The 14254-nt window shown below is 35.0% G+C and overlaps 3 protein-coding genes across 3 annotated transcripts; 2 read left to right on the forward strand and 1 right to left on the reverse strand.

Moving 5' to 3' along the window:
* The first annotated feature begins 535 nt into the window (after window positions 1–535).
* LOC25485824 (probable histone H2B.3) lies at window positions 536–1124 on the forward strand. Its single transcript, XM_013613941.3, has one exon. The coding sequence runs from the start codon at window positions 607–609 to the stop codon at window positions 1018–1020; it is 414 nt and encodes a 137-aa protein (XP_013469395.1). The 5' UTR covers window positions 536–606; the 3' UTR covers window positions 1021–1124.
* A 2603-nt stretch (window positions 1125–3727) lies between these two features.
* Window positions 3728–5126, reverse strand: LOC25485826 (syncoilin). Its single transcript, XM_013613943.3, has 4 exons — window positions 4752–5126; window positions 4334–4444; window positions 4088–4168; window positions 3728–3988 (listed from the first exon to the last, which is right to left on the reverse strand). The coding sequence occupies exons 1-4, from the start codon at window positions 4992–4994 to the stop codon at window positions 3905–3907; spliced, it is 519 nt and encodes a 172-aa protein (XP_013469397.2). The 5' UTR covers window positions 4995–5126; the 3' UTR covers window positions 3728–3904.
* A 3318-nt stretch (window positions 5127–8444) lies between these two features.
* Window positions 8445–14060, forward strand: LOC25485827 (uncharacterized). Its single transcript, XM_039829855.1, has 3 exons — window positions 8445–11312; window positions 12686–12996; window positions 13228–14060. The coding sequence occupies exons 1-3, from the start codon at window positions 8755–8757 to the stop codon at window positions 13593–13595; spliced, it is 3237 nt and encodes a 1078-aa protein (XP_039685789.1). The 5' UTR covers window positions 8445–8754; the 3' UTR covers window positions 13596–14060.
* Window positions 14061–14254: the final 194 nt, after the last annotated feature.

Genomic DNA, 14254 nt, shown 5'->3' on the forward strand with positions numbered 1-14254 from the left:
AGAGAAGACGAAAAAGAAAAAGATTTAGAATTTTTCATTTATCATTAGGGGTATTTAAGGTATTTTGCATTTTCAACATAATTTTAAAAATAAAAAATAAAAAAAATCATGACGTGTCAGTGCCACTTCATCCATCGTTATCAATCAGCATGCCAAATCATCAAATTTATCCAGTCAGATGCTGACGGTTGGCTGTGGGAGGGGCAAACCAAAGAATCTTTCTTTTACAAAGAGAAATCTCCAATTTTTTTTTCCATAGGGGTAAACAAAAAGACCCCTAAATGACAGGGATAAATGTCTATTAACGCTTAAAATTTTGCAAAAAAAAAAAAGCGTATAAAATTTCATAAACCGGCAAGCCTTCAGCACCAAAATTCAAAACCACCGCCAAAATATTCCGAAAAGAAAATCAAAATTCAAAATTCGATGATATCTCTCCAAAAGAAGTATCCACGTCATCGATCCGCGGACACATCAATTCAACCAATCAGAGACCAGTAACAATTCCTATATAAACAACCACTATCCCAAATCAAAACTCATGCACTCTCTCCTCTCTTATTTCTTTCTGTTAAACTCTCTTTTCTCTTTCGATTTCGTTCAACAATGGCACCAAAGGGAGAGAAGAAACCCGCCGAGAAGAAGCCAGCAGAGAAGGCGCCAGCAGAGAAAACCAAAGCCGAAAAGAAGATCCCAAAGGAAGCATCCTCCACCGACAAGAAGAAGAAGAGAAACAAGAAGAGCGTTGAAACCTACAAGATCTACATCTTCAAGGTTCTCAAGCAGGTTCATCCTGACATTGGTATCTCAAGCAAGGCTATGGGGATCATGAACAGCTTCATCAATGATATCTTTGAGAAGCTCGCTCAGGAATCTTCCAGACTTGCGAGGTACAACAAGAAGCCTACAATCACTTCTCGGGAGATACAGACTGCTGTTCGTCTTGTTCTCCCCGGTGAACTTGCTAAGCATGCTGTCTCTGAGGGAACCAAGGCTGTTACCAAATTCACTAGCTCTTGAATTCGATACATTTCTCTAGTTTATATAATTAGGGTTTATGTAAAGTTTATTTTGGATCTACTCGTTTTCATGTGACAATTAATGAAATTTTATTTTTCCCTCAATTCTCTTTGCAATTTTACTTTGCCCTGCAATCTACTAGTTCTGTACTTCTAATGAAAAATAGAAAACTAATTTAGTGAAGTCACATAAATCTAATGCTATGAAACTCATAGTTGTTGTGTTTGTTCTTCTCTTGTGCTCACCCTTGCTGCAATCAGTCATCAAAACTGGTTTATATTTCTTTAATATTGTGATAAGTTAAGATGATTTGATGAACTAATTATTTTGTCTATCTTTAAATATGTGTGATCATGTTAAGTTTCTTGAAGTTCATTGGGGCTTCAGATCTGTGGTTTACAAAGCATTTCTTGTAATACAATAGGATGCACATTTGAATAAGTTGAGACCAGTGAGTGAGTTTCAGGGCATTGCTTTTATGCGGGGAGAGAACATGTACTTAACAGTGTGGGGAGAAATTTGCACTAAGTGATTTGGTAGTTTGGTTGAACATCGTTTGAGCAAACTACAAGTGCGGTTATGATTTGATTCCTAAGGTTTGGATGGTTGGTAGTGGAAAAAATGTGAGATTTTGGCTTGATAATTGGTTTCCCCAAATCCCAATTACAATCAGCTTTTGCCGTATGCTCTCACCAATTTTGGCATGGTATATGCAAAATGGCGTGGAAAATCACTACACTGCAGCAGGTTCTGCCTGTGACTGTTATTGACAGTATCAAATCCTTGGTACCACCTTATCATGGTTATATTGATGATTCTATTGCTTGGAAGTTGACTAGTGATGGTGAATTTGATAATAGATCAGTCTATCCCTTATTGCAAGATCTGGAAATTCACTATCAGCAGCGCATTTTTCCCCTGTTGTGGTCATGGAAAGGTCCTGCGAGACTATGGGTTTTCCTTTGGACATAGCAACTACATTGATTCCAACTTCTAAACAAATCTGTTTTTAATTTTTTATACTACTTTTGTTGCATTATGGCGACTATGGTGTACCAACTCTCCAAACATCCTTGTTACGGCGGATCTCATGACCCTAATGTTTGGATTTTGCTTACGATGTTCACATCTTAATATGTGGTGCGTACAATTCCACCAATGGGATCCAGATGGATGTTTTCTCGTCTATGGCAAATGTGATTTTGATTCTAATTTGTTTGCTCACAAAGCTTTCACATATGCAGTTTCATTGTGTGAACTAATGAAAGTGAAAGACACGATTTTTGATATGGGTGGTGTAGAGAAAGTGGCTGTAGTGCTTTTACTTGGAGTTTACTTTATTAGAAGGCACACTTATTATGACAGTTAATTGCAGTGGCAAAAATGGTTAATTGCGACGGTCATCATATGCACAAATATGATGACACTCCAATCCTATGGAGGAAGGAGGATTGGGTGAAAGTTAATTGCGATGGTGCAGTTTCTAATGAAGGCGTACTATTAGTGTTTGTGGTGGTGCAATTCGTAACTATGACAGGGAGTTTCTGATGGGGTTTGCTGAGAATATTGGAACATAAACTATTACACTAGCTGAGTTATGGGCAATCAAAAGAGGTTTGAATTTAGCTATCTCAATTCTTACCTCCCCGTATAGTTGCCAATCAAGGCGTACTAGTGCTTGTGGCGGTGCAATTGGTAACTGTGATGGGGAGTTTCTGTTGGGATTTGCTGAGAATATTGGAACATGCACAATTACATCAGCTGAGTTGTGGGCAATGAAAAGAGGTTTGAATTTAGCTATCTCAAGAGGGTACCGATTATTGCTATTCAACCCGATTCTTTAGTGGCTGTTAATCTCTTGTGACATGTTGTGAAAGACATTCATCATTCGGCAATGAGTGTTACTAAAGTCATTTTTTCGTACTCACGGAGCGACGGATCAAGTCGCTGACGCATTTGCAAAGCATGGTTTATCTCAAATTGGATTGTTGCGGATTTTTGAGTTCCCGCCTAATTTTATTTTTTTTGCTCTTTTAGCGGACAATTCTAGGATTGTTTTCCCTAGAGACTTTTACTTTTGTTTTGCTTTCTGTTGTTTGTTGGTGTTTTTAAACCCCCTTCTGTTACCAAAAAGAAAAATGGTGCTGCAGCCTATGGTAACTTTAAGTAACAGTGTCAGGATAACATAGGCTACATTGTTCGATATATAACTGTGATTTCTACATTTGGGATTTTGGGTTAATTGTTGACTGGTAGGGTTATCATGTGCATTAAATTATTTTGCTGTGTCGAGCTGTCTGAGGAAGGAAGTTTTGAAATCCTACGAGGAAGGAAGTTTCAAAATGTTACCTGCAGTCTATATTGAATCAATTATTTAACTTGTCAAAAGAGAATTATTGAGGGTATATACTTCTAACATGATTTCAATATCTATTTAAGAATTTGAATTCACCTGTACTAGAAGTATTGAGATTTGTATTGTGATTACATGTTAAAATAATTTGTGAGTGCAAATTATCTGTTAGTATATTACCACTCCTTGAGTTACTTCTTACCCCTTGGTTTCACTCAAGTGCTTGAGATTTAGTGATGGATTTAGAATATGGAAACATTTAAAGATTACTCACAGAGTGAATCTGCTTGGTTAGGCATCACATGCCTTTCAGCAGAGTATAATGAATATTGCTAATGCATTTGAAGTAAGATATTATTACAAGGAACAATCGAACTAACTTTGCCTTTCTTTTTTACAATCAATCAAACGTGAGAATGTTAAACCTTATTTTGTTAAGTCTACGCACAAAGCAATCTGAATAACATTTAAATACAAGCCATTAGAAATTGAATAAGCCAAGCTAGTAAACACAACACACACTGTTAGAGATTATTGTTTTAGTGACACAGACTCTATGGTCTTGCATAGCTCCTCCAGTTTCTTCATCCTTATTCTTTCACTCTCAGCCAGCATCTATTAATAAAATAAAAAATTGCAACCACGTAAAGAGATAAAATATTGTTACCATGGTAATTGGAAACGAAGTCATAACACAAATGTTGAGTACTATACCTCAGTTAGTGTCGCTACCAAATGATTCTTCTCTTTGTTCTTTTCATTGAAAGCTTCCAAGGCTTCTTTGTACTCTTTCTCCTATTGAGTAAATTTTAAAGGTTAGTTTTCACTCTTAATGTTTAGTCATATATGAACAAAGTAATCCCAAAATTTACAAGACAAATCAAGGCAGAATAGTAGAAGCTTGATGCTGATCATATTAATGGAGTATTATTCAACAGAAGATAAATATGGTTGTCATACCTTTTTCTGGTAGTTTTGTCCAAGTTGCTTTACATCTTTGTTGGCCAAGTCAATTTTTTTACGCACCATTGCGACTTCCTTCCTCATAGGATCTTCCATCACTTCAAGCTCCTAGATTATCATTATACGACAGAATGAATATGACATTAGTAGTTAGCATAGTCAATAAAATTTAATTTCAATAACTGACGCTTTCTATTCTGAACAACATGGGAATAAGAAGTAATTTTGTTCAAGAAATGATAGTCAGCAAACTAGATTGGATGACTAATATTTTAAGTTCGGTAAATCAAACTTAAACGAAGTTAAAAATATACTTCAAATCTAAGTTGTCTGATCTTTATCCCGCAATCAAATTTGTTGACCACGTGACTGCATGGATTTCATCACATATGTTTTTTCTAAACATGGAACTTACTTCCCAAATGTGAGCCAAACGCCTTGTCTCTTCTTCGGCACGTCCAAGTTGAAGTTCAACTCTCTCTTTCACCTCCATCTTTCTCCTCTCAATCTCTTCTTCCTTAGCTTGTAATGTGGAAATGGCCAATTTTGAAACATCCTCATCTTCACATTCTTCTGTTGAAAACCTCCCACTGCTTCCAATACTCCCAAGGTTCTTCATTTTCTGCATCTTCTCTCTCTTTCTGCAAATTAGACACATGAGTTTTCTCAAAGACTTACTCCTATTGTTATCTTATGCCTATGTGAGTTAGCAGAAGCTTGTTTTGCTTTCACTTCAATATTCTTTCTGTCCATCTCAACAACTTGTTTTCTTTTGTGACTTTTAAAAGCAGTAAAAGACATTCAAAAGCTCTTTGCCACTTGCCTTTATTATGAGAATCTGTAATAGAAATATTGGATGTATTTGGCTGAAATTATACTATATATCTGGAATTAATCTGTTATTGAATCCACAATTAACAACTGTTTTGTGATGAGGTTTTTATTGGTGGCCACTAAGTAGAGACACTATAAAACCTTTGCTTTTCTCAAAAAGGCAGTTACAATCTTATATTCAAAGTGAGATAATAGGTACCAACTTACATTCCTTCAAGCTAAAGATATGTGTTTAAGGATTTGCTGCAGGCCTGCAGCCATGGTAGGATCAAAATGGTTTTTAATCAATACTTAAGTTTCTTTGATCAAGATTATAGACAAGAAAATATAATAACCTTTTCATAGTTAGACCAAATTCTGCCATTTAAGTAATTTTTTATCTATTCAATTGAATTTCAAAGTATTTTTTATTTAGATATTTATATTTTATACATGTGGCCAAACAAAAGATATTTGCTTACAAATAATTAAATACTTATGTTATTATAGATAAACGTCATTTTTAAAACCTATGTGTATATAGTGTAGCTGAAGCTGAAGGGTTAGACTCTCACAACGTGACGAACAAAAGTTTGAATATCGATTGAGAAAGATATCCATATTTAACGTCTGTCACATTTTGAATAGGATAAACTCAAGTGGAGTAACCTATGAGAAACCAAAATGAAAAAAATGGAGCGGATACAAAAAGTTTACACCCTTAACTAAAAGACAAAATATAAGTGTTTAAGTTATAATAATAATGAAAAGTTTGCACTGTTACCGTTTTTCATCAAACAAAGTTAAAAAATGTTTAGGTGACCGTTTTAATTCTGAAGTGACAAGTCCAAATCAACAAATTATAATTTTTAATTAATTTTTATTAAAAACAAAAAATCACAAATAAAAAACCATAGAGTTCTCCATCTTCATCAATTTTCATACACAATATATTTCAAAAAGAGCATCATCAATGTTATACTATATCTAAAAGCAACATTGTTAATGTTATACTATATCGATCATATAGTATAACATTATATTCAAAAAAGAACACATCAGTACTCAAGAGTTAAGTTATTTTAATTAACATTAATTGGGAGTATCGGGGCAGATACCGGTGTAGGATAATGATCGGATACTCTCCTGATAAGTATCGGGAAGTATTGGATAATTATTTTTTAAAAAAATAAAATTTAATCTTCGGATACTCTTCCAATACATATTAGGAAGTATCGGACAGGTATCGGTGCATGATACGCAGGAGATACGGTACGTCATCCATTTTAAAATATCGGGGCTTTGTAGATCATAGACATTATAGGGGAGAGTTTGACACCTATGTTAAAAAGAGCAGCTTTAAACGAAAGTCTCTCATGCATAATGGACCACATATGGTGAACGTGACTCAGGATGGTCTCGATGTTCCATAGTTTGGACCAAACCTTCCTATCATTTAAACATGTAATTGAGTTCAAAGGGTTGATGATGTTGAACAAAATAATTTTTTAAGGGTGTGTTTGAATTGAGGGTCTAGGAGAGGAAGGTTTACTTAATTTCTTTTTCTAAAATAAATTAAGTGTGATTGTAGTATTATATGATCGTTTATCATGTTAATATGTTAATTTAAAAAAAAAAACATTTTATAGTGTCCGTAATTTAAAAATGAAAAGTAAACCCTCCCCTCTCTTCCTAAACCCTCGATCCAAACACATCCTAAAGGAAAATTTAAGTTCAACTATTAGATACAACAAAAGTTTTTTCTATCATGTGCAAATTTGCACATGTTAAGAAATTCAAAATAATAATTTTGTATTAAAACTTGTGCATTTTATATCATAGGGTTAATTAAGTCAATGCTCTCTATAAATATTCAGAATTTTATTTTTAGTCTCTACAAAATAAAATCATATATTTTTTAGTCCTCGTGACATTTTCCTTTACAATTTTAAGGATAAAAAATATTGATGGAAAATTTTATAGGGACTAAAAATGCTGACGTAAAATTTTACAAAGTTTAAAAAGTGCGATTTTATTTTATAGAGATTAAAAAGGAAATTCTAAATATTTATATGGACTATTTTTTTTTTTTTAATAATAAGGGCCATTTACTTAATTAATCCATATTATACATATATTTTTTAATAAATAATTGTTGTTTTCAATAGTTAACAATGACTTCTTGTCAAAAAAAAAAGAATGATTTGAAAATTTATACACAAATATGAAGGAGTGGAAGTTCCAATCTAACGTCCCCGTGAGCGTAGCTCAGTTGGCAGAGACATTCATTATTATATGCGGGGGTCGGGGTTCGAACTCCGGACACCCCACTTATTCACCTTGAAAAAGGTGAATTCTAGCCACTAGGCTACCTGAAAAAAGAAAAAAAAAGTTCCAATCTAACCACTACCATAAAAAAAAGAGTTGTGTTATTTGAACATCCATATATGTGACAACTAAAATTTTATAAATAAAATGAGGTAGTTGCACAAAAACCAAAACAATAGAGAGATAAAATAAAAATATAATGTGAGTATGAAAGAGACAGTTGTCACAGAAATTATAAAAAATGATTGTTCAAATATCATTTCTCTAAAAAAAAGTTCCAATCTAAGTCACGCTTTCAATCTAACAATTTAGCTCGATGGACTAGGACTTGTGGGCCAAAATCAAAATATTTATCATGCATTTTAAAAATTAAGGTAAATCATTTAGATAACTTAATTAAATCAAACTCTTAAAACATTTGAGTTTTTTTTTTTTTTTTTTTTTTTTTTTGTGGTAGTCAGGATTCGAACCCCGGATCTTACATATATTATGTATTGTCCTTACCAACTGAGCTAAGCTCACGGGGATAAACATCTGAATATCTAGCAAACTCACAATACTCCATAAATATATACCGATGTCGATAGATATACAATAATGAGATATTCTTGCATGAACTCTCACTCAATACATCATTCTTACACCCACCAATAAGAAAAATGATACATGTTATTAACTTTAAAAAATATATGATTTTAATTAAGGAAATGGAAACATAAATGGTGGTGGGTGGTTATTGTCGGTTAAAGAAAATGGGAAAAGGAGAGAGAAATATTAAAAATAATGAGAAAATATTCAGACATTAATTCTTTTTATTATTCTAATGAAGTGTTAGATTTTAATTTCTCTTTTTAGCATTTTTGGACAAAATTACAATAATTAGCTAAATAATTGATTAATACAAGTGGAGTTGTATTATTATACTACTATTCCATAAAAAGAAAAGTACAAAAAAGAGTATATATCGCATAAACGAGAAAACAATGAATCTAAACAAAACGATCTTGTGAATTCCATTTTCAGTTACTCTCATTCACTTCATACTTTGACTCAAACTCTCACCATTCCTATTACATCGATCATGCAACTTCGCGTTTTTCATCAAAAGGTTTGATCAATTGCATCTTCATTTCTATCTTAATCCCCTTTCCTAGGGTTAGGTTTTCAAGATCACTAGGGTTTTTCCCTTTTACAAAATTTCCTTTTTTTCTCGATTTATTCCTAAATTCAACCAAAAGGGTATTTAGGGTTTACTTTTGTTTACTCAATTAACAACTATGCAGTTCAGACAGCGCGAAGAAGATCATGTTTCAGTTTCTCTTTCTCCAAAGCTGCGTACCCAGCAAAGGGTTGATTCGGGTCCTGACCCGTTTAGGAGAAACCGTCGTGATGGGTTGGATCCGTCGCCGGTGAAATTGACTCCCCTGAAGGTGGATGGAGTGAGAAGAGTTGCTAGTGGTGGTGGTGGTAGCAAAAGGGGCGGTGGTGATGGATTTGAAGGGAGGGATTCTGATTGGCATTTGAATGGTAGGAGAAGTGGTAGGGTTCAATCTAGGTCTCCTCCTGTTGATCAAATGAGGAAAAGGTCACTTTTTAATGACGGGGTTGGTTGTAGAAGTACTTCACCATCAACTTCAGGGTTGAGACCTAGATATGGGTATTCAAAAACCGTGGATTACGGTGGTGTTGATGACGAAAATTTGGATATGAAACGGGTTTATCTAGATAGAGATAAGGATTTGATTGAAAGCAGATTAGGTGGTGGAAAGAGTATTGTGAATCAGAGGTTTTTGAGAAGTGAAAATGAAGTTGGAAGTTCATATAGGTCTATTCCGGATATCGGTGGAAGTGTAACATCAGGGTATGAGGAGGAAGATAGTGGGCGCTTGCCTCCACCGTCAAGGAGTGTGCCAGCTGGGAGATTTGAGCATGAGAGGCTGCATCACCAAGAGCATTTGCCTGTGGATAAAATACCCATTACAGAATCCCATGGTGGGGGAACAGGAAGGTTTGAGCATGAAAGGCTGCATCATCGAGAGAATTTGCATGTGGATAAGATACCCATTACAGAATTCCACGGTGGAGGAACAGGGAGATTTGAGCATGAAAGGCTGCATCACCGAGAGCATTTGCCTGTGGATAGGAAACCCGTTACAGAATCCCACGGTGAAGGAACAGGGATATTTGAGCATGAAAGACTGCATCACCGAGAGCATTTGCCTGTGGATAGGAAACCCATCACAGAATCCCACAGTGGGGCTGATAAAACAATCTTTTATGCAAGAGATAGGGATGCTTCCTATTCCACATTATCTCCCTCTTACGCAAAGGATTTTAAAGGTACTTCTCACTTAAGGGATTATGGAAACTGCTCCATGGAAACGAGGAGGAGTGATTTTCTATGCTCGCATGGTGATGTTGTCTGTTCACTTTCATCTTATGATCAGCCTAGGAGCAGCGGAAAACTTGCAGAAGGTGCAGGGTTTAGTGGACATGGCCAAAGGCCACCCATAGACACTAGTAGAGGTCCTGAAATTGGGCAGAGGAATATTAGGTGCGACCATCGATGTGAGTTTAGTCCTTCCAGGTCTGAGCATGCAGATTATTTTAACTACAGATCTCATTCCAGAGCAGTACAAGATGAATATATATACCAGTATGATGATATTCCTAGAAGGGTAGCTCCTAATGGTCGATTGGACTATGAGCAAGCTGTAATGGAGTATGATAACAGGGAGTTGTCCAGACATTACATCTCACATCCAGATTTAGATAGAACTGGTAAGAGTGAAGATTATTATGGAAATCCAAGAAGGGGTATTATGCATGAGCATAACCACCCTGCATCACAGGATCCAACATATGTAGACTATCATGATATGAGAAGAACATCAATTGCATCAAAACAGGGTGATGGCTATTTGCGTTCTGGATATAATCATACTGAAATTAGGAAAAGAATGCCAAATGATTATGAAGTTTCATATCTGGATGCACCAGAGGCATATCATCAAATATCAAATTATAGAACAGAATATGAATCTCGAAAAGATGGCGCTCCAGGGCATCAGCAAGAAAGGTTTCAGAGTTCACCTCTGTCTAAGCATGATTTAGAAACCTACAGACAAACTGGCAGAGTGCAGGAAATGAATCAGCATGTTGGCATTCATAACCATTCAAATAGAATTGTGAAAAGAAAATACTATGCCAATGAAGAAATAGATGTTCGTGATTTGAGAAAAATGAAATCAAGTAAATGGGGTGCGGCTGAAGAATATCAAGATTATTATGAAAGTGAAGAGTGGGTAGATGATGAAGACATGAATATGGTGTATTCATATAAAAATGTTGGATCCAACCATAAGATATACAGGCAGCATAAGAATAAATACAATGAGTTGGAGAATGGAGAAGGTTTTCCTTCTGATAAGAGGATATCACCTCAAGTTTCTATGGGACATGTACAAAGACCATCATTTCGATTTCAGAAGTATTCCAATCAAAATATGAGACATCATCCAAAGTCTAGTTCATCAAACTGGTATAAACCTCAGCATTTTTCTAGGCGAAATGCAAATCAAAAACAACCTAAAGGTTGGAAAAAGTATCAACATGGATATAATGAGAACAAACATACGATTAATGACGAATCATATGAAGATGTGGCAAGTGCTGCAGAACCCGAGCCAACTGAGGGCTCTGAGGAGTTTTTACAAATGGTACATGAGAATTTCTTAACGTACTCCAAGAACTTGAATCTGAACCTACCTGTCCAAAGAAGGTACCAGAAACAAGGAAAAGCTGGTTGTTTGTTCTGCATCGTATGCGGTAGAAGGTCTGTTTTCTTCTCTATAATGCTCTTTTATCAAATGGAGTACTTCTATAAACATATTGCATCAGGAGGTCCCTATTATTTAACTTGCAGATGGAGTCAATTACATGTAGTATTATTCTTGGGATCATGCTTTAGGGCAATTATTCTTGGGATCACGCTTTAGGTTATCAGGCATAGTTGTCGTACTTCATTAAGGGGAATTCATGGACAGTTTGATAGCACCAGTCCCATGCCAATAAGATCAAACATATGGTAAATTGCTCTGTGGATGAACATGAGTCGCAAATCTTGCAGAAGTGGTGTACATGCTTTTGATGCTGCAAACCAAATATAAGTTTGCTACTGTGCTACTTAGTTTTGGAGTTAGATTTAATGTTTGCTAGAGCTAGCATTTAACTATAGTTTTGTGATAATGTACATGGTTTAAGTAATTATTTTAGCCTCTGGATGCCTTCAAAGTTTTTGACTATTTATTTGGGAAGAAAAGGAACACAGCTAGGATAAATTGGGACCTGAAAGGTTTATATGGCCTATGATCTTCATAAAAAAGATTGCTTTGACATGCCATGGCATAGTATGATAAGAGAACACAGGTAGGTTATAACTTCTTAGACAATTAGGATTGTTGGTCCTATAGATTGAATTTCCTATTAGGATTTAGGAGTACGGCTGTAAGTAACTTTTGGTTTTAGATTTTTAGTGGAACTGGGTGGAGGTTTACAGTGCTCAAATAGATATGCTGTATATGTATAACAATTAGGATTAATCTGAATCTGGAATTGTCAATATAGGTTTTAAATTATTTTTCCTGCTAGCATTATTCTAGTAAGTTGTACTGAATCATTTTTTTCTTTAGTGGGATTTATGGTTGGGAGAACCAGAGTCCCTAATCTCAATTCTTAGCTACTCCACGGAAGTTGATGACATACAAGTGGTTATGCTCTGTTATTGCTTTAACGGACCAGAAGGCTAATTAGATATGCTGCTATATTCATTGATGCATTATAAAATGATAATTTTGAGGGTATCTCTGATAACTGTTGGAGATTATAATATTCTTAATACGATCTATAGTTTTTCTCTCTATTGGCTTCAGTTATTAACTTATTATCATAACAAGCACCACCGACTTTTATTTATCAGCAGCACTTGCAATTTTTCTTCTTTAGTTTCAAACTTGAATTTTGTCAAATACATTATAATGAAAATAGTGGATTTCTATCTTTTTAAATTGCTCCTGTACGTTTTTTATGCTTGAGAGAAGTTTATGATGTATAGGTTATCAGTAAGTTTCATTTTTTAAGATTAAGTGTATTATTTTTATAGACTGCTAACACATTTTTTTGTCCTGTTTATTTTTCTTTATGGTACAGTTCCTCAAAGGAATTCATGGACACTCGAAGCTTAGTTACTCATGCTTTTATGTCCCATAAGGCTGGGATGAGAGCTAAACACTTGGGTCTTCACAAAGCAATATGTGTTATGATGGGATGGGATACTGATATTCCTCAAGATACAGTAACCTGGGTTCCCCAGGTCTTGCCTCATGCTGAAGCTTTGGCCCAAAAGGAGGATTTGATTCTTTGGCCACCAGTTGTTATCATCCATAATATTTCGATGTCTGATGACAATCCTCAAAACTGGAAGGTTATAAGTATGGAAACAATTGAGGCGTTTATAAGAGGTGAGTTTTTGTTTGAATGTTAAGATACCGTGCAATAATAATTATTCAAACTCAATATGATTTTTAATGGACCAAGTATTTCTTAGTTTTATGTTTGATTTTATACATATATACCCCATTTACTATACCAACTACACGGAACTGTAATTCGTCCTTGTAATCTTTACTCACCAATTGTTGCCTTATGAAAAATGCACATTTGCAATTTTTTATTTCTTTCCATGCTTGCAGGTAAAGGTTTTGTGAGGGGACGAATCAAATTATGCTTAGGGAAGCCTGCAGACCAAAGTACTTTTCTGGTGAAGTTCTTGGGCACATTTGTTGGGCTGGGAGATGCAGAGAGGATTCATAAATATCTTTCTGATAGCAACCGGGGGAGAGCTGATTATGAGAGGGTAAAATCTGGAGGTGTCACAAGCTGTAACATTGAAGAGACAGACCAGGGAGACAAAGTGGAGAGTTTTCTTTATGGTTACGTGGCAATTGCAGAGGACTTGGAGAAACTAGATTTCAATAGCAAGAATTGGAGTACCGTAAAGAGCAGGAAGGATATTGATGATCTGGATAAGGATCCTGTTAAAACCGACGAAAGGCGGTGATCATAACATAAGACCGTTTCAAAAAATTCATGGTTCCCGGTGCTAAAATTCAAGTGTTCGAATTGCATAATTTGTCTTAACCTATGCTTAAGTTAGCAGTTCTTGTATACAGGACAAGAGTCCTTTGTATGAGTTCTTTTTCTGTTTGCGAATTCTTAGAACTGATTTGACTGAAAGCTGATGCAGAATCATGTGCTTCTGTGATTTAGCAACATAGGCCTTTTATATGACCGCTCAGGACGAATGTATCTAATATTCTTAAAATGTTATTTCATTTAAATACCAGGGTTAAGGATGATTAGATGGTCACTAAGGCCATCCACAATTGATGATACTTAACCCATGAATACATGTCTGGGAGAGTACCAATTTGTTCCCTCCATAGTTAGCTTATGTATGAACATCTATTTGGAATGAGTGCCTTTTTAGGCACCTTCTTTCCTTTGAAATGTGGCGTCAATTTAATTTTGGTGAGTTATAGTGAAATGTGAAGTTATTGGCGTATATTTAGTAAATTTGTGGTGTTTTGGAAATGATACTATCGAAGTTTTTGGGAATTATGTAAAATGTATTTATTTTTTTATGATATATTAAATGTGTAAGTTTTACTAAGTTTACTAGATGCTGCACTTTTTTATTTTATTATTTTTTTAATTTGA

This window comes from Medicago truncatula, chromosome 1 (genome assembly GCF_003473485.1).
Source record: "Medicago truncatula cultivar Jemalong A17 chromosome 1, MtrunA17r5.0-ANR, whole genome shotgun sequence".
Taxonomy (NCBI): domain Eukaryota; kingdom Viridiplantae; phylum Streptophyta; class Magnoliopsida; order Fabales; family Fabaceae; genus Medicago; species Medicago truncatula.

Coding starts and splice junctions, on each gene's coding strand:
- LOC25485827 (XM_039829855.1), top strand. CDS start 8,755: ATGCAGTTCAGACAGCGCGAAGAAGATCATGTTTCAGTTTCTCTTTCT. Junction 11,313..12,685: donor TGCATCGTATGCGGTAGAAG/GTCTGTTTTCTT, acceptor TTTATGGTACAG/TTCCTCAAAGGAATTCATGG. Junction 12,997..13,227: donor AATTGAGGCGTTTATAAGAG/GTGAGTTTTTGT, acceptor CCATGCTTGCAG/GTAAAGGTTTTGTGAGGGGA.
- LOC25485826 (XM_013613943.3), bottom strand. CDS start 4,994: ATGTGTCTAATTTGCAGAAAGAGAGAGAAGATGCAGAAAATGAAGAAC. Junction 4,445..4,751: donor GTTTGGCTCACATTTGGGAA/GTAAGTTCCATG, acceptor ATGATAATCTAG/GAGCTTGAAGTGATGGAAGA. Junction 4,169..4,333: donor GACAAAACTACCAGAAAAAG/GTATGACAACCA, acceptor TTTACTCAATAG/GAGAAAGAGTACAAAGAAGC.
- LOC25485824 (XM_013613941.3), top strand. CDS start 607: ATGGCACCAAAGGGAGAGAAGAAACCCGCCGAGAAGAAGCCAGCAGAG.